Below are 24,020 nucleotides of genomic sequence, written 5' to 3'. Positions count from 1 at the left end.
CCAAAGTTAAAGGTATTTTTACTCATTTTCTAGAAGCACATAGGGATGCAGAAACCTTAAATTCAGAAAGGTGCAGCTTTTCCCCATGAGCAGTTCTAGGCATTGCTGCTACTGAAGACCTTCCCTCTCATCACAATGCCACTGTTTAGAGCTGCATCTACTTGTTCATCCAGGAAAACATGTACTTTCATGCATGCACTTCATTTGATTGGCACTCTCTAGCAGAAGATATACTGGAACCTGAATTCAAAGTGTAAAAAAAATAAATTGGAAAATACTTATGCCAAAATTGGCATTGAATAAAGAATTATCACACACTAGGTGCAATTTAGCAGATGCTGAAAGTTGCTTCAAATTCCCCAGCATTGCGTGCTTTAGCATGTTCTCCCATTGTGCTTCAGAAATACTGTATCACTTTTAAAAGTATTCATTTTTTCCCAAGAAGTAAAAGATTTGATAAACCTCAAAAATTTAATGCCCTATGGCAGAATTTTGGTAGCACACTGTGGTAGCAGTTTGCAGTCAGACTTTGGCAGTGCTCTTTTCTTACCTGACCACACACTCGAAGGTTTGAGGGCTCAGGGGACTGCCCCTGACTCACAATCCATAAAGTGAAACAGGCAAGATATTTGAGGCCCCAAAACCCAGCAGCTGACTGTTCTCTATCCACAGATATTTGGATTCTTGGCAGAGGAGAAGCAATCCAGCTCCTCCTCTGCTGTTGGTGCAACACATCACTGTAAAGCTGCCAATAAACACTGGAATTCTCTGGGAAAAGGCAACAATGTATTTTGGTGTAAGAAAAGTCACAACAGCTTTTCAAAGGGTACAGCAGAGGGAGGATAAGGAGAAAATTAATTTCCCTAGTTTATGAAGCCAACCTAGGAGATCCTTGACCCTGAGTTCCAAGATTCATTATTTTATGGAAAGCAATGTAAAAACTGAGCTCCTTTGTACATGTCCTGTTCTGACATCTAAACAGTGACACAATTTCCATATGAAAGGGTAATTTAGTCCAGTTGGTCTAATTTCAGTTAACCTTGCTGAGAATAAACTGAAAAAATCTGGCATATACACTGTGTCCCACAAACTTGAAACAAGGTTGCCACTTGAAATGCAAGATACACTTGGAACTAAAAGTTGTTACAGTCTGGCAAAAGCATTTTTGCCAGCCTAAACAGTCAGGAAAAAAAAAAAAAATCTCTATTTCAATTAATACCAACATTGGCATATCTTCTCTAATGATGGGACCCTTTCTGTATTACTGAAAGCACAGTTGGCAATAAGGCTTCAGTGACCTTTTTCTTCAAAACTACATGCTAGATGCAAAGCATATTAAGGTGCTTATTCTGCCTTTCTAATAAAAGATCTTTATATTCATACTTTATGTTAAAAACTGGCATGTTGGTACAAATTACAGGCAGTCATACTGGAGTTTTAGCTACCAGTGCATTATGTTTGTATTCTGCCCATCTTTCCTCAATGTTATTAACTGAAAAGAACTACTCATTCACATTTATTACAGCAGAACATGCATTATATGTATTAGGCATGTGAGAGAAAATAAACTTACTGGCCCTGTGGACACCATTCAACTTAGCAAGCCACAGCTGGTAGAGTTTATGAGAAAAGGCCTAAAGCAAAATATTTCTCAAGAGTTAAAGATTATCCAGCTTCGTGGCTGCCATGGCTTACCAGAAAAAGCCTGACTGCATTTCACAGCATTCATGGAAAGAACATGTTTACAAAAAGAAAAGCTTTTCTTTTAGTCTTCTAAATCTGGTAACACCTTCCTTTTACAGCTCCATGGCTGGGCACAGTTTGGCAGAGTAAAAAGAAATCACTGACTGTGTTTTGTAACCCATGGGAGAAGGCAGGAACAAAGTTTGTTATATTAGAATTTTTATACTCTGTTCAGTTTAAGTGATTCATTACAAACATTATGAGAGTTAAGGTTATCTGGAGAGTTTCTAGTTACTTTGAGGAACAGGAATATTTCCGAAAGGTACTAATGGAGTAAAAGTACAGGTCTCTCACTTAATGAAGTCCAGAGCAGATTGAGTTTAATCAAGAGTTTTTCTTCAGAATTTCAATTAATTGTGAATTAGTTCAATTTTATTATAATCACTGAAGGGTACCATTTTATGCTGTGCTTGTGAATACTCAATGTAATTAATAATTTAAGCTCTTGCATTTGAGAACGACAGTAGATGAATTGTTGTTTAAATGCATCAACCATGAGCTGAATCTTCTGGTGCAAAGCCAGCATTTGGCATGCAAATGTTACATAGCCAACAGGGAAGGATTAACCTATTTCTGGTTCTTAGAATCCGGGTTCTTTTCAAACAAAGTGAAATACTGTAATGAAGAGTTATGTATAAGGTCAAAGAGTATTTGAATCTCCATGTCACATGTCTGCATATAATCTACTGATTTCATATGTAATTGATCTGAAATCCATACTTCCCAAAATTCAGCCCACTTGCAAAATCAGATACAGGAATCATAATCCAAGGGTCATGTGTTTTCAGCTTTATAACACTGAGGCTGGGTGGCAGAATGAAGAGAATGAAGAGAAGAATGTCCCCTTTACATTGTGCATAGCAAGTCAGAAACAGCTTTGGGTAGTCACAGGCACTGATTGCATCTGCACAAGGGAAGGACCACTTCTGCTTGAAACAAGCTGAGCTACCTTCAAAGCACAACTTTCATCCACTCACTGTCTTTTCTGATGTTTTTATAAGCTTCAAGATTACAATAAAACCTGTCGACTTCAGATTTCTTATAAAAGTGTTTCAATATACAAATTTACCTCTTATTAAGTAAAAAAAGATGGCAAAGAAAATTAATGTTCTAGTCTCATTTCTTCAGGGTTATTTTTAGATGGTTGAGATGGCTGTTTCAAAGAAGTAAATTTAAACAGACTTAACATTTTCATAAAATATATATTTCCCTTTCTTTTATTTTTTTTTTTACTAGATTTTAAAAAATAGTTTTGAACTGAATTATGGTAGTACTTAGTAGAACTTTTAGAATAAAGTTGTTTTAAAATCCCACAGGAAAGGAACATTTAGAAACAGTGTGAACCAAATTTCTAAATCAGTTAATGTGATGACAAGGGTCATTGCTCAAAGTCACCTTAGTAATCTTATTAGAAGATGCTTTGAACATGAATAAAACACATTTCAAAATCCAAAGATGAAACTACTATTAAAAATTAAACTCATTTTTGAAAAAAAAAAAAAAATCTGAGGTGTTAAAAACTGCAGACTTTCCTTTAAACATTGCAGTGACATGACTGCATTTTAAAAAAAACTTCAAAGGCTTTAAATACTTAAGAAACCTCAAAATAGAAAAGGCTGTAATCTCACTTAGCTACTGCAGAAGAGTGAAATTATGTATTAGTCAAGGCTGCAAAGATTAATTTCTTTTAGTCAGTCTAATTTTATATGGCAGTGTTTGACCCTGGCAGCTGATTCTTTTCTCTAAAAAACAAAGGTGTATAAGAAATAGGAACAGTCTAGAATCTTACAGTGACTCTTCTATTTCTGCACATTTACATTTTTACATGTTTTTCATGAATGCCAGACAAAGCCTGGCTGGTGTGATATGTAAGAAATTCCTCATGTGCCACATTACAGACAGGTACTGGGGAAGGGTTTGTTTGATTTTAATTAGAGGACTGTACTCCATATCCTCAGTTACACTGAAAAATAATTGAAGCCTGAATCTTAATAGCAAAAAAATGAAGCACACATGTCAAATGGAAGACAGGAGACATAACAAGAGAAGTCAGCAATGGAGTGGGTCACAGAGAAGAGCTGAATGAAAACTGGGGTTCTGTGTCAGTAGCTTCTGTAAAATAAATTGCATATCTTCATAATTCCAGTCTTAGCACTAAATAGCCCACATCATGAGATCACCAAAAGAACTGAAACTAACACTTAACCCCTACTAATAATGATCTTACCATATCACCAATAACAGAGAAAACAGAAACCTTCTATTTTGTGCTAAATATTACAGAGTGTTTTTCTCCACATCTACAATTTAAGCGGAAGGAGAAACCAAATCCATGCACAGAACCTCTGCTTTCTGGACATGCATTATTTGTGGGACATGGCAGAGGTGCCCCAATATTTCCTCAGCACAAAGGACAGCATTTCTATAGTGCTGTAGTAAATACGTGCAGCTAAAGATTGATAAAGTCTTTTCAGTTCCAAGACATGCCAAAAAGCAGAAAGATTTTCTAGCCATCATTACTTTACTTTCACCACTTATGGATAAAAAAAGCCCCAAAAGAACAGTATTCATATGCCATCTCAGTTTGTCCTGTACTAAAAATACTCCCACCCACCTGTATTAAAAAAGAAAAGACTGAAATAAATTACATGGATTTTTCTGGTGGCTTTTTAACCAAAAGAATATTGCACAGGCATACTAAAGCCTCTCTTTATCTGGTATTTTACTTCTAAACTAGTGTAAAACATTGCAACAGCAAATTTATAGTGTTGTCTCCTCTTTCAAAGGTCACAGCCATTTTCAACATCAGACTTCAGACTGCAACATGATCTATAGCAGCTATAAATCAGAATTAAAGGATATAAAAGCATAAAAGAAAGGCTCTAATATACAATTTGGTTACTGTAGTTGTAAGAGTAGTCACTTGGATTTCACATGAGAAAGACTAAATATTTGATGAAGTGGAAGCTATCTGTGAAATTTACTGAGTCAGCAGCATGAAAAAAAGCATTCAAACTAGTAAATATAAAAAAAAAATCTAAATTCAGAATTGAATTTTTAAAATTTTGATTTTCAAGGGCAATATGCAATGGTGACTGCTCTGGGCAGAGCAGCTCATGGTCATCATCTGGAGGGGGTCAGGTCTGCTGCTACTGGTTTTACCCTGAACAGATGGCTCAAGAGAGATTTGTTTCCAAGTTTGAACAAAACCTTTTACTCTCCTTTGCAAAAAAACAATTTTTCAGTCCTACTCCAACCAACATTAACATGGGAAAATTCTACAGAAATATAAATGCTCTGCTTGATTTCAGCTTCTATTCCAAGCACAGTATCAGCATGAGGTAAAAAAAAATTTCAGAGGAAGAAAGCACCAGTCCAAAAATCCACGCTTGCTGGATTTCAGTTATTTTGAATTAAATTTGATATTGGGTTTTACAATAAAAATAGCTTTCCTTTTAAATTATATGTTTTTCTCAACAAAGAAAGCAAGCAGCACTTGCTGCTTATCCCAAAATATTTGGGACTGTTGTCAAGGGCTTCAAAACGTACTTCAATCAAGAAGAAAAGACACCCCATGTTATTTGCACAGATGAAGCTAGTAATATATTTTCTGATTTTTGTACAGTTGTAACTCTCCTGTGAGCTGCAGAACATTTCTAAAGGCAGAATAGAGAGCTTCAGCACTAAGCTTGGACTTCCCTGCTTTTAATCAAGCAATCAATTTGTCATTTGCTGCTGTGGTGCTGCTAATAACCAGTTTGAATGTTCACTCACATGTGGATTGTTTTCAGGTTCTGGTTTGCTCAAATTTCTTGTCTTTGCTGATGTAAGAAAAAGATGCAGCTTGGAAAACCCTCCTTAATAACAGAAGGATTTTTTTTTCCAAAACTGGATTATGTTAAACAACAAATTCCTCTCAAAACCAAAGAAAATCCAAAACTGTTTCTCGTGAATAAGAGTATGCATGTTCCTGGGAGATCAGATTAGTATATAAAAAACAACAATAAAAATACTGGACTTACCAAATCCTCTAAAAAATTATGTGTTTACCTTTATTAATGAAACAGCCCAGCCTCCACTGGCATACAGTTGACTACTTTCACTCATGGTATAATCAGTGGTCAGATACATTGTAGGTTCCAAAACCAGGTAGGATTTGCAGGGTATGGAGTAGACACAATCTGCCAAGCACAGCACTGAGCCAGCTGAGGGAAACAGCAGCTCTGAGCTGCTCCAAGCTTCTGAGCCCAGAGAGAGGCAGATGCACTGCCTTGGGCAGAGGCACCCACAGCATATCCTGCCCCTGAAATACTCACACTGCCCATCCTAACCTCTGATTTGAGAGGACACAAGTATAATTAGGGGTATTACCTTTGATAAATTTATGATGTGTGTATTGCAATGATCTTGCACCAATTTTAGATTACTGCATCATTATTTTAGGGGTAGAATCACTGAAGTGATCCTAGGAACCAAATACATAATTTTATAAATGTAATGCCTGTAGGACTTCATGAAAGACTTCAAGTTTTTAAAGCATTAAATAATTACAACTGATTGGGGGTGGGAGTAGGGAACAATTTACTTTTTAGATGACCATCAGAACAATGAATATGCTGCAGTGCTGGGGCAGAATCGGTCTCTGCATCACCACCTGCAACAACCCCTTCAACATATTTCAATGATTTGAAAGGATAATTCAATGCTTCATAAATTATTAGTGAAACAAGATAGCAAAAGTTACTATGAAACATAAAATGATACTAAGTCCTCGACTTAAACATTATTCAAAGCAGCTTTTATCCTGAAGCCCATAAAACTTACAGATCTACATCTACAGCTCCATTTACAAAACAAAACAAAAAGCATTTAATAAAAATAAAAATAGTATTGGGGAGAGGTGAGACAGATTTAACAACCCACAGTAAAATCTACTTGGGTTTTAGGAGTGGTTAATGAGAATAAGACAAATATTTAACTCCTTCCATTTGACAAAAGTGGTCTGGCTACCTCTACAGATAAATATGGAAAGTTTTTTATGTACTTAGATATGTTCAAATTATTGAAAAAGGGTTAAATGCTTGCTAAAAATTCTGGTTTCTTTTATAGCAACCTAGCAACTCTGAAAGAAAGTAGGATCTGTTGAAAGCAACATGAAAGCTGGGAGAGAAGAATCCTGCAATGCTACTTCAGAATCAGATTTGCTCTGCCTGGACTTGGATGGCTCAAAAATACTTTCATATTTTGCCTCACCAGATCCTTGTTTTCCCTAGAAAAAGAAGTTGCAAATGGCATAGTTTTAGAGACAGAAATTCACTTACACGAAGCAAACTCCTTGAATGCTCTTAGATACCTGGCACAGCTGTCTCAAAGACAGACATTTAAAAATCAGCATTGTCAGTACACCACCTAGAATCCTCAAACATTTAGGACAAGACAGGAAACAAGAGCTTAAAAAAGGGAGGCTCAAACAAAAGTCACCAAAAACATTAAAGAAAATTCTCTGCAAAGCAAGCTAAAGTCACACAGCTGCAGAAGAGCACGTGAGTGTGTACTGCATTTTGCCACCACAAATCTGTGACTTGCATTGATTTGGGATGATGCTGCCCTGCTGTGGGAAGACACAGGGACTACAAATCACAGACATGGCCTCAGATGTCAGTGGGTACAATGACTGACCCTGCACACAGTCCCTGTGTTGGAACACATGTAAACAACATCTAAAAACCCTCCCAGAATCTTTGCCTCACAATGTATCTCTGGGTAGGGAATGTCAGTTTCCATTCTAACAAATATTGTGATCTCTGACTTCAGTTTTTTAAATACAAAAATTGGCTCAGCATTGCATGCTGGACTGTGCTGGTATCATATTTGATCAGTGAAGCCAAAGCAGGCAGTTTTCTAGAATAGACTGCTGTATTTGCATAAACCAGATACCTTCTTGGGAATATAACTAATGAAATTGGAATTATTATTCCATACTTCATCCTTGCAACTGTTCACTCTTGTTCCTCTGGCAGAAACTACAACTGCCACTGCAGTGGCAACGGAATTAACCATGGAAATGGTCATCATCCATGAAATCAAGATCAGTGAGAAGACTACAACAACAGTGTTCCCATCTAAACAGGACTTTGGAGAGAATCAGAGAGGCTCACACTGTCCCACCAATTGTTTTTAAATTAAAGCATGAGAATCATTTCATGTTACTTTGTGCAACTTTGCTTACACTGTTTTGTTTTTCATGAGATCTCCCTCACCCTAGTGTCTCACGTGGAGCAGTAGGGACAAATGTGCTTAATTTTATCAGATAACAGCACAACAAACTGAAGAACAGGGAAAACACAAAAGGATCAGCCTGCTGCATCACACACCTGAATCAACTGTAAAGCCAAGGCATTCCTCCCATTCCAAACCCATCCTATCTGCAAGCTCTGCCATGTTTCATTTTCTAACTCTAATTCTCATCTCTATTCAAACATCAATCTTTCTAAAGGGAAAAAAGGAAAATTTTTGCATAATTTTTGGCATTTTAAAACACATGGTGCAATTCTTAGTGATTACTAGGAAAATCATAGTTATCACAAGGAAAAAACAGTGAAGAGTTTTTTAAAAGTTGATTTAAAGCTAGCAATCTGTTAAAGAAAAAACAACTGAAAAAAGTGTTTTTGAAACAGTTGGCACCATCTGTTTAATAAATAAAAGGAAAGAAAAAAATTACTGTAGTTAGCATAAGCATTGCTTAACTCAGCACACCAGCAAATAAGTGAAAACCCCATCAATTTATATTTAAATAAAACATGAATTATCTGGATTTTGCCAGAGATAAACAGACTGTGACATGGTAATGTGCAACTACTTTTGATAGCATCCTCTTTATTTCTCAATGTCTCATAGGTACTCAAAAGATACTTAACCAAAAACCACATTTAATTCCCAAATTCTGGGGTGAAAGCCAAGTAAACACATTATGAAGTAGGCATCTGCTTATCCAAGACCAACACATGGCATTTATAATTTTGCCAGTTCAGTTAGTAACATATCCAAACAGATGCCAAAGGAAGTAATCCAAAGACTTCTCAGGCAACGGGAATGAATTAGCCTTATTCAGAGGCAAAGCATTGAAAACCACCTCATGCATGACACAAACATACAAACATGGTGCTAAGCTTACAATGCACAGGAGGGGCAAAAAGAAATGTTAAGGCAACAATGTAGATGCTCAGTACTAGAAATAGGAGCCTCTTCCACACATTGTCAGCTGTTGGCAGCTTCTCTTGCCCAAGTGCACAATATTCATTTTCAGTGACAAGAGCATCCCTGTTCTCTCAGCAACCTAAATATGGAACTCACTGGCAACCAAGGTAAGTTGTGCTTGATCTACAGAATGATTTTGGGTTTGCTGTTACAATGCCCATAGCTCCAACACTGACAAAGGCAGACTGCTTTCACAAACACTCATCAGTGTATTCTGTGACATCAGGCAAGATTCAGTAAGGCTAACAAACCCCTAGAATATCTGGGAAAACAGGAAAACCTGGAATATACAGATAGCAATGATGTGCTTGAGGAATATGCTGCAGATACATCTGTGTTGCTGTGCCATCCCCCAAGATCCAAAATGGCACTGTTGTAAGCACACTGGGATAAGCCTGGAGTAACTCACCATGCTGGAGATCCCAGCTCAGCACCATTTCACACACAAACATTTGTGTCCATCAGGCCCTGCACCAATGTGAGGTAATGCGCCTAAGCAGACCTGTGGTGACTCCATCCTGCTCAGGATGCCAAATCCAGGAAAACCTTTGTTCAAGCTCAGTGTTGCAGGAATGTTTCTGGACTCCAACTGGTCCCAATGATAGCTCACATGCTACTACAGCTAAGCTAATCAAGCCCACCAATGAATAAATTAGCTAATAGGACTTGCTGGAACTGACTACACATCTATGGCCTGACTTGCTCACTAAACTAACCAGATAAAGCCCTCAGGGGGGCTGGGGGTGATGGTGGAGGTCACTAGACTGTAAGCAACATTTTAATCTTTCAGATTTCATGCTTGATCAGATTAGCCATAGCTAATGGTTTCTGCAGCCTTCTCTTCCTAGCCCTAAGAATATCAACAGAGTGCCCCTAATACAGGCCAGCTACAGGAAATTCATGTGTTGCACCAGCACAGCAAACATTCCAAAATTCAATAAATTATACCAACAAGTAGATACTGGAAATCTGTATTGATTCACTCAGGACTTCAGGGGATGTTGCATCACCTGGATGTAACTGAAGACAGAAAACCATGATGTGAAGCAGCTGCAGCACAAAACTTCACCGACTGTGCTGATCCATGGCATCACCTACTGATGTCTGCCCCAAACCTCTCAGTGAACACTTACCAAAGCAAACAGACAAAAATCCTGAACCTTGCTGAAAGACCAGGCACTGCCCAATGATCTGACCCTGCAGTAATGGAAAAGGCCATCCATCAAAAGGACACTGAAGTCCATCTGGAGGTGATGACATATGCTCAGAAAGAGCAGGGCTCAATTTTACTGCCTCTGGGGCACATTCAAGATGCTGGGAGAAGCCTTGAAGGTCAGGCTTTATCAATGTCTGAATAGCCTCTGCATCATGCCCACTTCATTCCAACAATTCATTTTTCTTGTTTTCTTTCAAGATTGCTAGCACACAAACCTCAGCTCATTCTCTCCTCTAGAATTTCACTTGTCCTTTGTTTTTTTGGACAAGTTTTGTAGTTGAAAGACTCATATTCAAAATGTCAGAAAATTTACAGACTAGCAATGCAACATGGAAGACAAGACATCTCGAAAAATGAAGGGAGAAAATATTTTCATTCATGAGTACTTGACAGCAGACTAAGTCTCACTGAATTTTGCACCAAGCATAATTTCAAATATCTCTTTTTATATTTTTAATGAAATGTCCAATAATGCACCAAAACAGCTTAAAATAAAAAAAGTAAAGCAAAACCAAAAAAACCCGAAAACCAAAGCCCACCAAATTAAATTTTAGGTCTAAAGGAACTTCTGATCAAAATGAGCGTTGGAGACATTTTATTGAGGTACTTCTGAAAATGATTCCATAATAACTTTGAAAAGTAAGTACTCTTTATTGAAAAAAAAATACCAAAAAGCTGTGAAAAAATCAGAACAGACATTCAAATGTTACCCTCTGACTCCTGGACATAATATTGTGTCTTCTGTGTAGGTGCTGCCTGTGTGGGATCACAGTAAATCAAGTACATTTGACCTATGCAGCTCACCATGACTGTAAGTGAATGTCAGAGCCAGGCATGCAGGATGTCTGATGCTGCAGCCCTGACTGATAACTAAGAAGTCAGATATAAATAAATCTGGAACAGTTGGGATTGACTGTTGTTTAGCACTTTCAGACAGACGTTCAGGGCAACTGGCAGGGGCTTTGAAAGCTGTTTCCTATATTAGAATCATGACAAAAATAGAAGTGAGGCTGCATTCCCTTGTCTTTTGCTAAAATAGATCTTACTCAAAAACATTTGACAAGTTTTTCAAGGCATAACTAGTCCACAGTCAGATAGAGAACAAAATGAAAATTGGAAGTCCCATGTTAATTCAACAAATAGTTACTTATTGAATTAATAAGAGGAAAAAAATTAAAAAAGGAAAACAAGTAGAGAATACTAAGAGATAATAAGGACAAGGAGAAGCTAGCTTTTCTACTTTTTAAAAAAAAAAACTTTTAAGTGAAGGCACAATTAGAATTCACTAGCCAGAAAAACCCCAGAGATCTTTAAAAATAACATAAAAAGGGAAAAGCATGTATTTTACCAACTGTCCTTAGGAATATTGCAGGGGGGTTGAGGTTTGGGGTGGTTTTTGTTGCTTTTGGGGCTGTTTGATTTGTTTTTAAATTCAAGAACAGATGCTGCATAACTGCTGACAGCAAGGCTGAGTGGTGAGAATGGAACAGGAAAGAGGAAGCATGTATGGGCTTCTCTTCTGATTTTAAGTGTCCCAAATACTGTTTACAGGGTAAGTATTTGTCACAGTGTTATCTTGCCTCTAGCAATCAAGGTTCTGAATAAATTAAGTTGGGTTTTATTTGTGTGTTTTTACAGTCAAACTGTCTCTATCAAAATATTTCAGGATTAGCTAGTTCACTGACTGAACAGCCCATTGTTCTGCCAAAATAATCAGTGTCCTTAATGAGCAATTAAGAGCTTCCAGGGTCAATGAGAAATGGAAATCTTTGCATATAGACCAGAAATTTTGTACAACTTGCTGCTACTGTTTCAGACCACAAATGAACTCAGGAACTACATGCAAGAGGCACATGTGAAAGAGAGCAGAATGTATTGCACAAAATCAGAGAGAGCAGGGTACAGGAAGAGCAGCTTGATTTAGCCAAGTAACCCTCCCAAAGAGATTTCCCATAAGCTGTTCCTTCTCACCCAAAGCGGGTGTGCATAATGTTGTGCTGCCCCATCAGAGGTTGTCCCCCTGCTCACACTCTGGCCCTCCCCAGGTGCCCTCTGAGCTGAGCCAGCTCTGTGCCCCAGTGCCTGATATGGAGCAGGACCACAGCTCCTGGGTCACAGCCCCTGGGTCACTTCCCTGCAAAACACTGGGCACCCAACCAGTGACCCAATCCAAGGGACTTCCTCCCTTACTCCCATGGGTTTGGCAACATGCTAACCACAACAGAAATGCTATGAAATTTCTGCAACTTGCATTCTACCTACTGCTGGTACAAATTAAGGCACAATTCAAGGGTTCAAGGTGTGCTGAAGAAGTACACACAGAGAAGCACATATCAATAACCAAATTGTGAAATTTTTTTCCCATCAGGATAATGGCTGAAAATATGCTTGATGAAAGATAGAAAATTCACCATAAAGAATCACAATTTTGCTCAGTAGTGGATTACCACATGGCAGATGTAATTTCCTTTTACCAGAACAGCCCTCTTAAGTATATTTTAAACTAATTACCTTTAGGTGGAAAATATGACTTGCTTTCAGCTTTGTGAGGCCAGTCCACCACAAGAGGTCCAAACCTACGAAAGCTGGCAGTGATCTCATCTACAAAAAAACAAATGAGGCACCTTAGAGAGAACATAAAACTGACAGTGGCAAGGTAAAAAGGTCTTGCTTAAAAAATGAAACAAAACAAGAACAGTGAAAACTGCAATGATGTCCATAGCAGATGCCTAAATGTTCTTTCATCTCTGTGCTGTACATGGCTGCTTTAAAAAGTGATTTTACATTCTACTAGTGGAAGTCTGCAGCAGGATTAAATGCAAACATGATCTATCAGAAGTGAATATGCTTCAGCTGCGGTCTATTTCTAATTATAGCCACAAAGCAGGGTCAGATGCAGCCACATGGGACTGATGGAGGAGCTCCGTATCAGCACGGCTGCTCCTTGCAGCCTGCCCTAGAAAGAGGCTGCAGCAAGTGATGCCACTGTGGGCATTTCACCTTCCTCAGGCCCTTCAGGAAATCTGCCTTGAATTACTCAGTTTTTTCTTCACTTTTTAAGCATCAACTTGGAACCACCATGTAGCACACATCATGAACTATCCTATAGGACAATTTTGTTTTACGTGCAAATCCTTCAGAAAAAAAGCATTTTAAATTGTTTTTGAAAAAAATCTTATTTTCTCAATACATCTTTAAACATACTTTAAATAAAGAATTAGTTTAAAATCATGTCTAATGTGATGTTAGGTAGATCAGAGTAACAAGCCATCAGGAGAAAAGGCAGTGGGATTTTACAGTTTCTGGATTGCTGTTTGAGATGTGTCCAGTTTCTCAGACCCCATGAATTGCATGCCAGAATTTCAAGTATCTGGAGACAGAACACACATATTGTGTGCCTGACGAGCTGAAGGATAAAGGGTTACTGAAGGAGACCTCTCAGGAAAGAGGGTGACAGCTCCCAGGTCACCATGTTACTGCCTCACAGGACAGACTGGGCATGTTGTTTGACTCTCAGTGACCCAGCAATGTGCACATCAGTTGTCCCTGTTGGGCTGCTTCTCCTTACAGCTGCAGATCCAGATTACCCACCAGACCCCACACAACAGCCCTGCAGCTCTTGGTGTGATGTGGGCACTGCATTTGAGGTGTTTGTAAACACAGACTGGCAACTCATACTATTTCTTCATTAAAACTGTACATGGTTTAGGCTTCAGATCAGTAGATTAGAGATCTCCCTCATTTCATTATAAGGCATCCTCAAATTCCCTGTGTATGCCCATTGAAGCTAGACAGTGATGGATTCCAGCTATATTCCAGCCATGAAAAATACATCAAAAACTGTCATGATTTTAGTTTGGGACTAAGGGTTTGTGGGGATACATGCAAGTAGAGCAGATAATGATTGAGAAAAACTCTGACCATCCTTGCTGAGTAGGTTATTACTTTATAACCATACTATTGCCCCATATTTATTACCTGAACCCTACATTAGTGCTGGGTGCAAGAGTTGATTATTTAAAGCCCACAGTATTTTGGCAAGAACTGCATGAATAAAGTCTTTAAAGTCAACCACATCCAAGAATAGGAAGACTATGGAGGAGAGACAGTACCCACTAAGTTCCCTTTTTCAGCTTTCCCACTTGACAGTCGTGGGAAGACATGCAGATCAGAAGACCTGCTAGGCAGCCACTTCTGGCTCCATCTCTTCTGATCTACAGCACACAGGAATGTCAGGTAAACTCTTGGGTGTTGCAGGGGGTGGCAGCGTGTGTTTGTTCTAAGTAACGCCACAAGCACTACATGAGACACACCTGGGAAAATCCATTTGCCTCTATGAAAATATCACCTTTTTAATAGTAATTATATGAAAGGCAATTCCCATGTCTCAGCAATGCAAGTGATTCACAGTACCTTCATCAATGTCAGGAGGAAGACCTCCAACAAACACCTTTCTAGAATAGCGTTCCACTCGTTCCCCATTTTGACAGCGCGTCGGAGAGCTGAGCCCCGAGGACAGCGACTGATCCCCATGGCTGTCGTCTAGGAAGCCATCCTCAAAGGGAAACAGCGAAGACCGACCTGGAACAGATTTTGTGGGAGCTACAGTTAATGCTATTTCCTGGAGAATGAAGTATTCAAGTAAAAAACTTTCCCTTTTACTGTTTTACTTTAACAGAACTTGCATTAAAGGACCCAGCTAGGTGGTCCAGTTTTCCAATTCATGTTCATTAGCATTGTTTCTATTTTTCCAAGAGTTTATTACCCTTACAAGACCATAAACCTAATTTAGCTTTAAAACAAACCCTTGCAAATGGATAGAAATGGAAGTTATCTGATGAAATTATGTGTCATAGCTACAGATATAACCTTTGCAAGATTTACATTTCAAACCAGTTAGAGATTTACACTTTCCATAAGATCATTCCTTCAGGATCTGTTAAGATCCCTCAAGCCACTGCACTGCAGAGCAGGACAGTCCTCTGAGTGCTGTACAGGATCCTGACAGCAAGGGCTGCAGCACTTTCACCTCCATGGAACACAGACCCACGCTGAGCAGGGGGGCAAACAGCAAAATAAACATGGAAAAGCTTTGGATTGTGGATATTAAACAGGAAGTGAAGAGATTCAGCGAACAAGAAAAAAAAATCTTTTCAAATAAACAACAAACATGCACTTGAAGGAAAACATTGTTAGCTAGAACAGCCTGTCATCCTGATGTTACTGAGTTAAAAGTTTAACTTTCAGTCTTGAATGGGCAAAATCAACATAAATGGCTGCTACTCAGTTTGTCAATGAAAAGTAAAGAACTTTTTTGTAACAATCTGATGCAACAGCAACTTTTTGCTATTACTAACAAAGTATACACACATTATCTTAAGAATGGATTTATTAACAAGGAAGATAAAAAAATATTTAAAGACTGCATATAAGCAACACTTGCCATCTTTGGAATTTAATAATTCCCTATACCTGAGTTGAAAAATACATCCTGCAATATAGAGAGATGTATAAATAAGAACCACACCTCAACTCTGAAAAGGCTACGTGTCCCCTCACACCATGGAGGATTTCTCCCAGGAATGGAATTATAATTAATTGATGCAAACAGTTTATAGAGGAGTTGATTACAAATATAAATATATTTATACTTTTTAAAGTGCACATAATTAAATTCAAAGGTAATGAATCACATGAAATTGACATAGCAAGACCTATGGTTTAATACCATACTGGTATTAACAGCACGGGAAGTGAAGGGAATAAAAACAGGGGCAAGGAGAAAAATCAAGACACAGGGACAGCTGTCAGAAAAACATACACTGATAATATCAGTAATTATCTCCAGTAGCAAAGGACAGATTAAAAAAGAAGCAGTAATCCTGCGATGGGAAAACGAGCTAACGAAGTCAGGAAAGTCACTGACACACAACACCAGCCTGATCTTTTATTACAAATATCAGGCACCAGAAAAGTGTTGATTAAAAATAACATATTGAATGTTAAACAATGAAAGAGATTACAGACACAAAAATCCACTGAAGTAAAAATCCTACTGTGCATTTACACATCAACATAAAAAATAATGCCACAATCAGAGAAGGATGTAGAGATGCTACCTTTCAAAGACTTGTTGTCAGAAATGGTGGGTTTAGAGCATAAAACAGAAAAGACTTTTGATGAATATTCCATTAATGGACAAACACATCATGCACATGTACAAAACATATGCATTTCAACATAAAAGAGAACATTTGCATGACAGAAAAAATAATTAAGGATACTGCAACTGTATAAAAATATCAAATCAGAACACTCATTGAAAAGCAGGAAATCTGAAAATATCTCAGAGATTGACATTACTGGAGAGATAAATCATCTTTTAATTCCTGCTCATGAACCTACCTTTTTGTAAGAAAGTAAACAAACAACAAACACGAGCCATTAGTGGAAGATGACATATCAAATTAATAACAAGGTGTTCAAATAAAATACAGATCTGCAGAGGAGACTGAGTTCTGAAGGAAATAATAAAAATTCACAGCAACTTAGAAAGCAAGGTATCACCTCTAAGCACCATGCCAGACACTTGGTGGTCTACAAGCACCTTAAATAAATGCAAATGATGTTCTGTAAGTTTAGAGCTAAGTCAAGTATAGAGCTAAATGTAAGAAGAATACATTTAAAATAATGGAAAGCACCCAGACAATGGAATAGGGAATGACTGTTCATGGTCTTCTCCAGTACAGGGAAAAATGAACTGCATTGAACACAATCAGTATGTGCCAAGGCTGAAAGCAAGGCAAACTTTGGAAACCCTTGCTACAGACTTTTTGGGATGTTTAAAAATGTATGTAGGCTTAGAAAATGGAATGAGTAAGAAGAGGAGAAAAATGCAATCTAAGGCAATAAATATTAAAACATCACCTCAAGAGACCCCCCTGGGCAAATTTCTGGGACAACATTATGGGAAAGCATCACTAAATGCACTTATTTTGTAACATACTCCTGTACCCCTCCCTGGGCATCTCTGAGTTGTCAGTGTAGCAAAATAGTTTGGGCTGATTTCCCACAGCGGTGCTTACATCTGCACCTGAAAAACTGGTTGTAAAAGTTAAAAAACAAGGTACCAAGAACATGACTCAACAGCTCTAAGCATGATACCTACAAAGAAATGCTCATCTCTTTTCTCAAAGGAAACAGAGAATCAAGTAGGGAACTGAGAATTTATGGCAAGCCTCAAGAAATGTCTGACAAAACTTCTTCTCATTGCAGATGCTTAGTCACAGTGACAGAATCAAACACTAATTAAAATATCCAAGTATAACAAACATAAAATGAGTCCTTGCACAGACTTGCCTGTGGTTACTCTGCATATTATCCCCAAGCAAATGGTAAAAGCAATAATAGAGAGGGATATATGAGAATATTTGATAACCAACACATTTTTCAACAGACTGTTGTAGAATTTCATGCTTAAGGTTAAGGAAGCTCAAAACCAACATCATAAAAGTCAAGGAAATGATAAAGCATGAACATTACAGACTTTAATATGAATGAGGCAAGTCAAAATCCCTAACATTAATGACAAGACACACACACACACAAATCTACTTGTTAGTATGGGAAAGCCTGCATTTCACACAGGAAACAAGTCTTGTGGAATGAAACATGCTTCTTGGTAGTGAGAAAAAAAAAATCTGAAAAGCCAGCACATTCAAAACTTGTTTGTCCTGTTTTGTCTTCACTAATATTTGTATAAAACAGCCTAAAATACATTCATCACTATTACTTCTGCATTATTGTATTTTGCTTCTACAAGTAAACAGGAGTTGCCAGTAATTAATAGTATCCTACTGATTCCTACCTCCTTTCCTACTTTGGTGCTATTTGATCAACTTGGAAACAGCTGCCACAATCTCAAAATTAAACAGCGTTCATGTGTACAGAGAGTAAGTTTGTGAGGAAAATCTGAATCTTTTGTTTCAGATTTCTTTTGTTGGCTATCCATTAAACCCTAAAATGCGTCAGCTTTGAACAAAATCAGAGCAAACTCTGTATTACAAACTGTGTTAGTATGGCCTCACTCAACCCACACAAATTACAAGCCCTTAGACACTATTGGTTTGTGGGATGGGTACATCTGTCTCCAAGGTTCTTCACAAATGCGATGCAAATTCTATATTTGGAAAAGGGGACAATGTCACCTGCATAGCTGGCAGAGAACTTCATGGAAAGGAAAATAAAATTAAGTTTAATGCTAAAGTACCCCATGCAGATGGCACTGCCTAAAAGTAATTGTTAAAAGTTGCTATTTTTACTGTTATTTTCTCAATAACAACCAGTCTGTGTAAGCTACAGCACAGGACAAATGTAAGCTGCATGAGTGGCTTGCTCAGTACAGCTGTTGGACTTGCTATTGTCCTTGCTCCTTCATCTCTCAGAATAAACTGATATGCAGCACTGTACATTTATACAATATTTTCAGTTTGCTTTTATGTTTTAAGGGTTGTCTATGATGAAATACTGTCAAAATGTGCTCAAATACTGTACCTTCTAAAAATTATTATCAATATTCACTGTCGAGGACAGTTACTAGTATTGGTATTCACACATGTTCTATCTGAGGCAATTCAATGTAATGAAGTCTAATATTCAGCAAAAGCTGTTTCACGTAAGAAAAAAGTCATTTTCAAATGTTCCATGCAGCAGTTAAACATTGGACTTCTACAAAACAAACAAACACCAAACATAAACCCAAAACTGATCTTTTTTTGGAACACTGTGCATTTCAAGTCACAAATAAATGTCATGAGAATCTTTACATTCAGTCATCCTCCAGTTGTCTAGTAATAGCAACACTTGAAGTTACCAGCTCAGGATCATCATTGCCTTAAGATGCTGTTAAAAGGAGCTGTTTTGCAAGGGAAGAATGAGAGATTGACTTATACAAAGCAATTGATCAACTAAATAATGTAAAAATTGGTAACATCATCTTACCACAAGAAAACTAAATATTTATTTCTCCCACTATTCAGCAAACAAAACATTTAGTAAATACTTTTACCTCTTCTCCGCCCATAGCTCCTGGCTGCATGTAAACACAGAAGAAAATTGTCGGTACAGCTGTCATTAGATTTAGCTCCAAAAGCAACTAAAATGTAGCTTCTACCTCTTCTCTTTTTCCCCTCCCGCCATAAAGAAGGAAAAGGCATTTAAAAGTGCAGGATGAAATTTAAACAACACGAGACAAGAAAAAAAGATGAAGATTATACAGCCAGGGAAGAAAAAAAAAAAAGAACATACCTGCTGTGCAAGTTTTCTACATAGCAAAGGGCAAAGGTATTAAAAAAATCAAGCATATAGGACAGTATTATAAAATAGTAATTTAGGATTATGGTTTTAAATGGAAATAAACATCATCAGCAGTAACCCTAATTAAAAGAACCAGTTTTGCATTTTAATAATAGTTGTGGAGAACATATTTTCCAATTATGTTTCAATTTAAATAATTAACCATATATAAAAAACTAAAATCCTATTAAAACAGTATGAACTCAATAGCCATTACCTTCAGATGAATAAAACTAGATTGACAAAATGCCTTCATAACTACCAGAAGTAACACAGCATTTCAATGAGACACGCATCAATGGCAAATCCATAATGTTGGACAACTTTAGAACTGTATTTCATGATGTAGTGGCAAATGCAAAAATCAGAATTTTTGATCTGAATTTTCAGAAAAACAGAAAATAATCTGGAAAACATGTCTTCCCCACAGGATCTCTATCTATCACAAAAGCCATCTATCCTTCCAAGGTAACCAGATGTGGAAGGCTGGGGATCAAGCAGGTTTTTCAACAGAAGCAAGCTCAGGTAAGAGGTAACAGAGCTTTGTTTTCCTTTCTCTTCCTTGTTTTTATCTTCTCTCCTCACTGAAACACTCTCAGTGCTCCTTCCCATCTCCTATTTCTGACGCGTGCCTGGCAGTCCTGCCCTGCACACCCACCAGACCCCTCAGCATTCCCTGGCTACTTTTCTGTTGACCAAGGGGCCTTGGGGCTACCCCGAGCAAGGCTCGCCCTCCTTCAGCACAGGAACCTCTCTTCTACCCAAGCAGCTTCTTCCTCCAGCCCTGAAGAAAACTCATGCCCCTACACCTTTTTTCTTCCACTATCAATGAGATCACAAAAAGGCAACTACATGAGTATGTCACTGGGGTGTATTAAAATTTTCAAGGGCGATGATGAATTGCTTTGCAATTTATGTTTAACATGAAGACAGCAGGGGCTGTTTGTGTGAACAGCTACTCAGGCACAGTGAGGTGGTTGGTGAGCCCTGAGAGAGACCCTGCTTCTTGCATAGCAGGCAATACTGAGAATGAACACCAGAGCTGGCTTTGCAGCAAGAACAGAATTAGTCCTCCTGCTTTCTAGTTATTGCCCTATATTATGATGGCAAAGAATCATTGTCAGATCTCTTGTAGTAACTTCTTGTTTTGATGAATGCCCATATTCCCAAAAAAAGCATGCTTCAAGGTATACTTATGGACACATTCTGAGAGCAATTTATCTGAAAGAGGTTTCTCAGAATGTTACCAATCTAAAAATTAAATAGAGCAGCATTATTTCAGTATGAGATGAAAGAGACTCTTGTGTTTCTTCTGAAGAAACAAAGTTGTATATGCTTAATGTAAACTTTTAGGCTGGGATCAAGATCTGTATATGGTGGCAGAAATTGACCACAAGCTTCTGTAAATTATAGAATGCCCTACTACTACTCATATATTATAACACTTATATGCAATACTTATGCACTGCAGAATAATATTTTTATCCTATATTTGCATTCACACACAATCTTTAAGTCCATAAAAGTTACTCAAAGTCACTGAATGTATATTTGCTGGTAAATTCCAGGTGCAAAATATATTGTGCAGTGCACTTAAACAGGAAGATAAGCAAGTCAGTTTTTGCTGATTTAAAAAAAATCAGCAAAAAAATGTGATTTGTGTCACATTTAAATACTCAAAGTAAGCAAGTCAGTTTTTGCTGATTTAAAAACACTGCATCACATTTAAATACTCAAAAAAGGTGAAGTTTCACCATTGTTGCTTATATTTTGTATACATGTACACACAATTTGAAAATTGTCTCAGTTGTAACTAGTATTTATATTAAAATGTTATTTTTTGCCAAGAAGCTGAGTTTTTCAGCATGAATTTTCAGAATGTCAATGCACACTTTATTATGTTGTTTTCTCAGGATTTGAAGTTTGAATGTGTAATCTGAAACAAGTTAAATAAAAAATGCCCATCTTGCTCACAAGTCAAAATTCACAGCACAACAGATGAAATAGCAGGAATAGTTCATCAGGTAAATTTTATAATGCCTCCAGTTTGACTAAATACTTTAGAAAGTAAACAATTTAGGAATTGCTCTTGAATGAAGACATTTGTGAGAAAATAAGATTACTGCACTATTACAAACAATGAAATTACCAGAGCTATGTATATGAAGTTACTTTCTCTTTTTGGCAACTCCAACAGAAGACAAAAAGCAACTGGGAGCTCCTTAAACTGTACCCCACTAATGCATCTGCCCGCCATGTACTGGTTTTGGTGCCACATATAAATGTCCTTTTGCACAGAAAATCATCTCTGAAATGTTTCTAAATTCAACAAAAATGATTCTTTCCTAGGTACCTCCTAGATCATTACACATTAAGGCAAACCCAGGTGCTTTAGGAGGGGATGAGAACATTTTCCCGTGTAAAAAGTGCACGGATGGATTGTGCAGCTGGCAGCAGGATCATCCCTGTGTTGGTGTTTGTCCATCCTTAGCAACGTTCTGTAACTGTCAGGTACAAAGTTACATAATGCTGTGTCCCAAATTGCATGGCCTCAAATGCAAAGGAACAGCAGATTCTTTTTCACCCGTTGATAACTCTCCTGAAACTATTAACTCACCTCATCCCAGAAGGCAAGTGTACTTTTACACTGTATCACAAAGGACAGAACTTTAAGCTTTTAACAAACCAGCAGAACAAACTCCCCAAACCTCAAATCTTGCAAAGCAACCAAGGAAACTCAGTGTTAATGCTTTGGAATTCCCCAAAGCCTGCAGCTAAGATTACCCATTGTTGCAGTAAATCAAAACTCACTCAAATTTTAACTGCATCTCAAGGCTACATGAAACTGATGAAAAAGAACTTTTCTGGGATTTTTTGGCTCTTTTATTATAATGTGGGACTGAAACTGCACCTTGTATTTGTATCAAACAATTAGCAGTCCTAGGAAACAATAAATTTGTGAATCCATAAAACATTAACTCAAAAGGACTAGATCTACATGCTCTCCATATCATACTTTAAAATGAATTTGATCATGTAATTTCAAATTTAGAAATAGGCAACAACATTTATTTGTATTATCATATTTTATGGAAGACTTAAGATAAAGTATTTTGAGATTTTTAAGAACATTATTTCTTCACTTCTGTTATTTATCTTGTTCATGCAGTTAAGTGGCCACAATACCAAAGATGCACAGTTCAAAGAAATCTTAAAGACAAATCTTAAATTGACATAAAATAGCATTACCTCTAAGAAAAAAAAAAAAAAAAGACTTCAACACTTCCAGACTAGAAATTTTGTAGCTATGCTGGCTAAAGGAAAGATTATTTGACAAGACTGGGAACCTCCTTGATTTATACGGTACCAGAATCTTACTTCTAGCTTGGAACGCTCATTTGTATTCTTGAAGCAGTCAGCAGTTCAGAACAATACTTGCTTTAGGACATTATGAGTTATGCAATGATTTTCTAAGATCAGAAAAGAAAATATGTCAAGCTTTTGCTTTTGAACAGAGGGTGTCTGAAGTTCTTAGGATCTGGAAGTTTACAAGTGAATTAAAATACCAGGGAAATGCATTCATGAACTGAGGGAAGGTGACAGAATCAAGTATAATTATGCAATGTGTTTTTCTGCAGCAGAGGGATCATCCAGAAGAATTGCAGAGATGGACACTCACCTACGAGTGGTTCAAAAGGTGGTTCTCAATTTGCACTGATAGATGGGCTTCATGTGCAGGTGGGCACTACAATAACTTGGTTATATGAACCTAAACAGTCCCTTGTGGTTGATTTTTTCCCAATATTAACAATTCAAGTTGTAGCAATCTCCCTTCTAACATATGCTCACATACATATACAACTACCTCCCATCACCAGAAAAACACAATCTACCTGTAAGCTGTATGCAGCTAATTCCCACACACTGGGCCTCAAACACTTAATCAAACACATGCACTGCATTCAATATCCAAAATCAGCTTAGGTGTCCCTTCCTGAGGCATACAAGCAGCCAAGCAACTGTGCAAGAGAGAAGTTTTATCTGTTTTCATCTTCTCATTTTAGTTTAAAAATCTGTTACCAATAAAACTGTCATTTTTAACAGCCAGGCTGCTTCATCTCCTCTAGCATCATGTGTAATGCTCTTAGAGTAGCCTGGCAAATCTTAAAATTCAGAGGAAGCAGATGGCACTAACCCACAATAGAGAGGATCACAAAGATGGAAGGAAAGCACATTGGTGAGGTGGTGAGGCAGGAAAAGCAGTGGGGAAAACAAACAAACAAATAAGAAGGCATTAAAGAGCTACCAAGTTGGATTAAAAGGAAGACAATTTAAGAATCTTCCTCTGCTAGAAAAAGCCTTTAGCAGCCACTGATAAGAGATACTGCCTTCAGTAACAGCCAACATGGATCTCTGGAAGCACAGATGCCAATATAAAAAACGGAAAGGA

General features: G+C 37.6%; 1 protein-coding gene across 11 annotated transcripts in view; it reads right to left on the bottom strand.

Annotated features, from left to right (window-relative positions):
• CPEB3 (cytoplasmic polyadenylation element binding protein 3) overlaps positions 1–24,020 on the bottom strand; it is an 83,235-nt gene that overhangs the window by 14,457 nt on the left and 44,758 nt on the right. For 9 of the 11 annotated variants that reach the window (XM_039708702.1, XM_039708710.1, XM_039708705.1 and 6 more), the window contains 3 exons: positions 19,284–19,307; positions 14,630–14,797; positions 12,728–12,817 (listed from right to left, as the gene is read on the bottom strand). In XM_039708702.1, the coding sequence (XP_039564636.1) occupies positions 12,728–12,817; positions 14,630–14,797; positions 19,284–19,307 (282 nt within the window). The remainder of the gene's footprint in view (positions 1–12,727; positions 12,818–14,629; positions 14,798–19,283; positions 19,308–24,020) is intronic. The other 2 variants (XM_039708703.1, XM_039708711.1) reach the window with 1 other exon arrangement.

The sequence above is a fragment of the Passer montanus genome, unplaced genomic scaffold, assembly GCF_014805655.1.
Source record: "Passer montanus isolate IOZ18808 unplaced genomic scaffold, ASM1480565v1 scaffold21, whole genome shotgun sequence".
In the NCBI taxonomy this organism is placed as follows: domain Eukaryota; kingdom Metazoa; phylum Chordata; class Aves; order Passeriformes; family Passeridae; genus Passer; species Passer montanus.
Note: the sequence above shows the minus strand (reverse complement) of the source record. Positions and strands in the feature narration are given on the sequence as shown.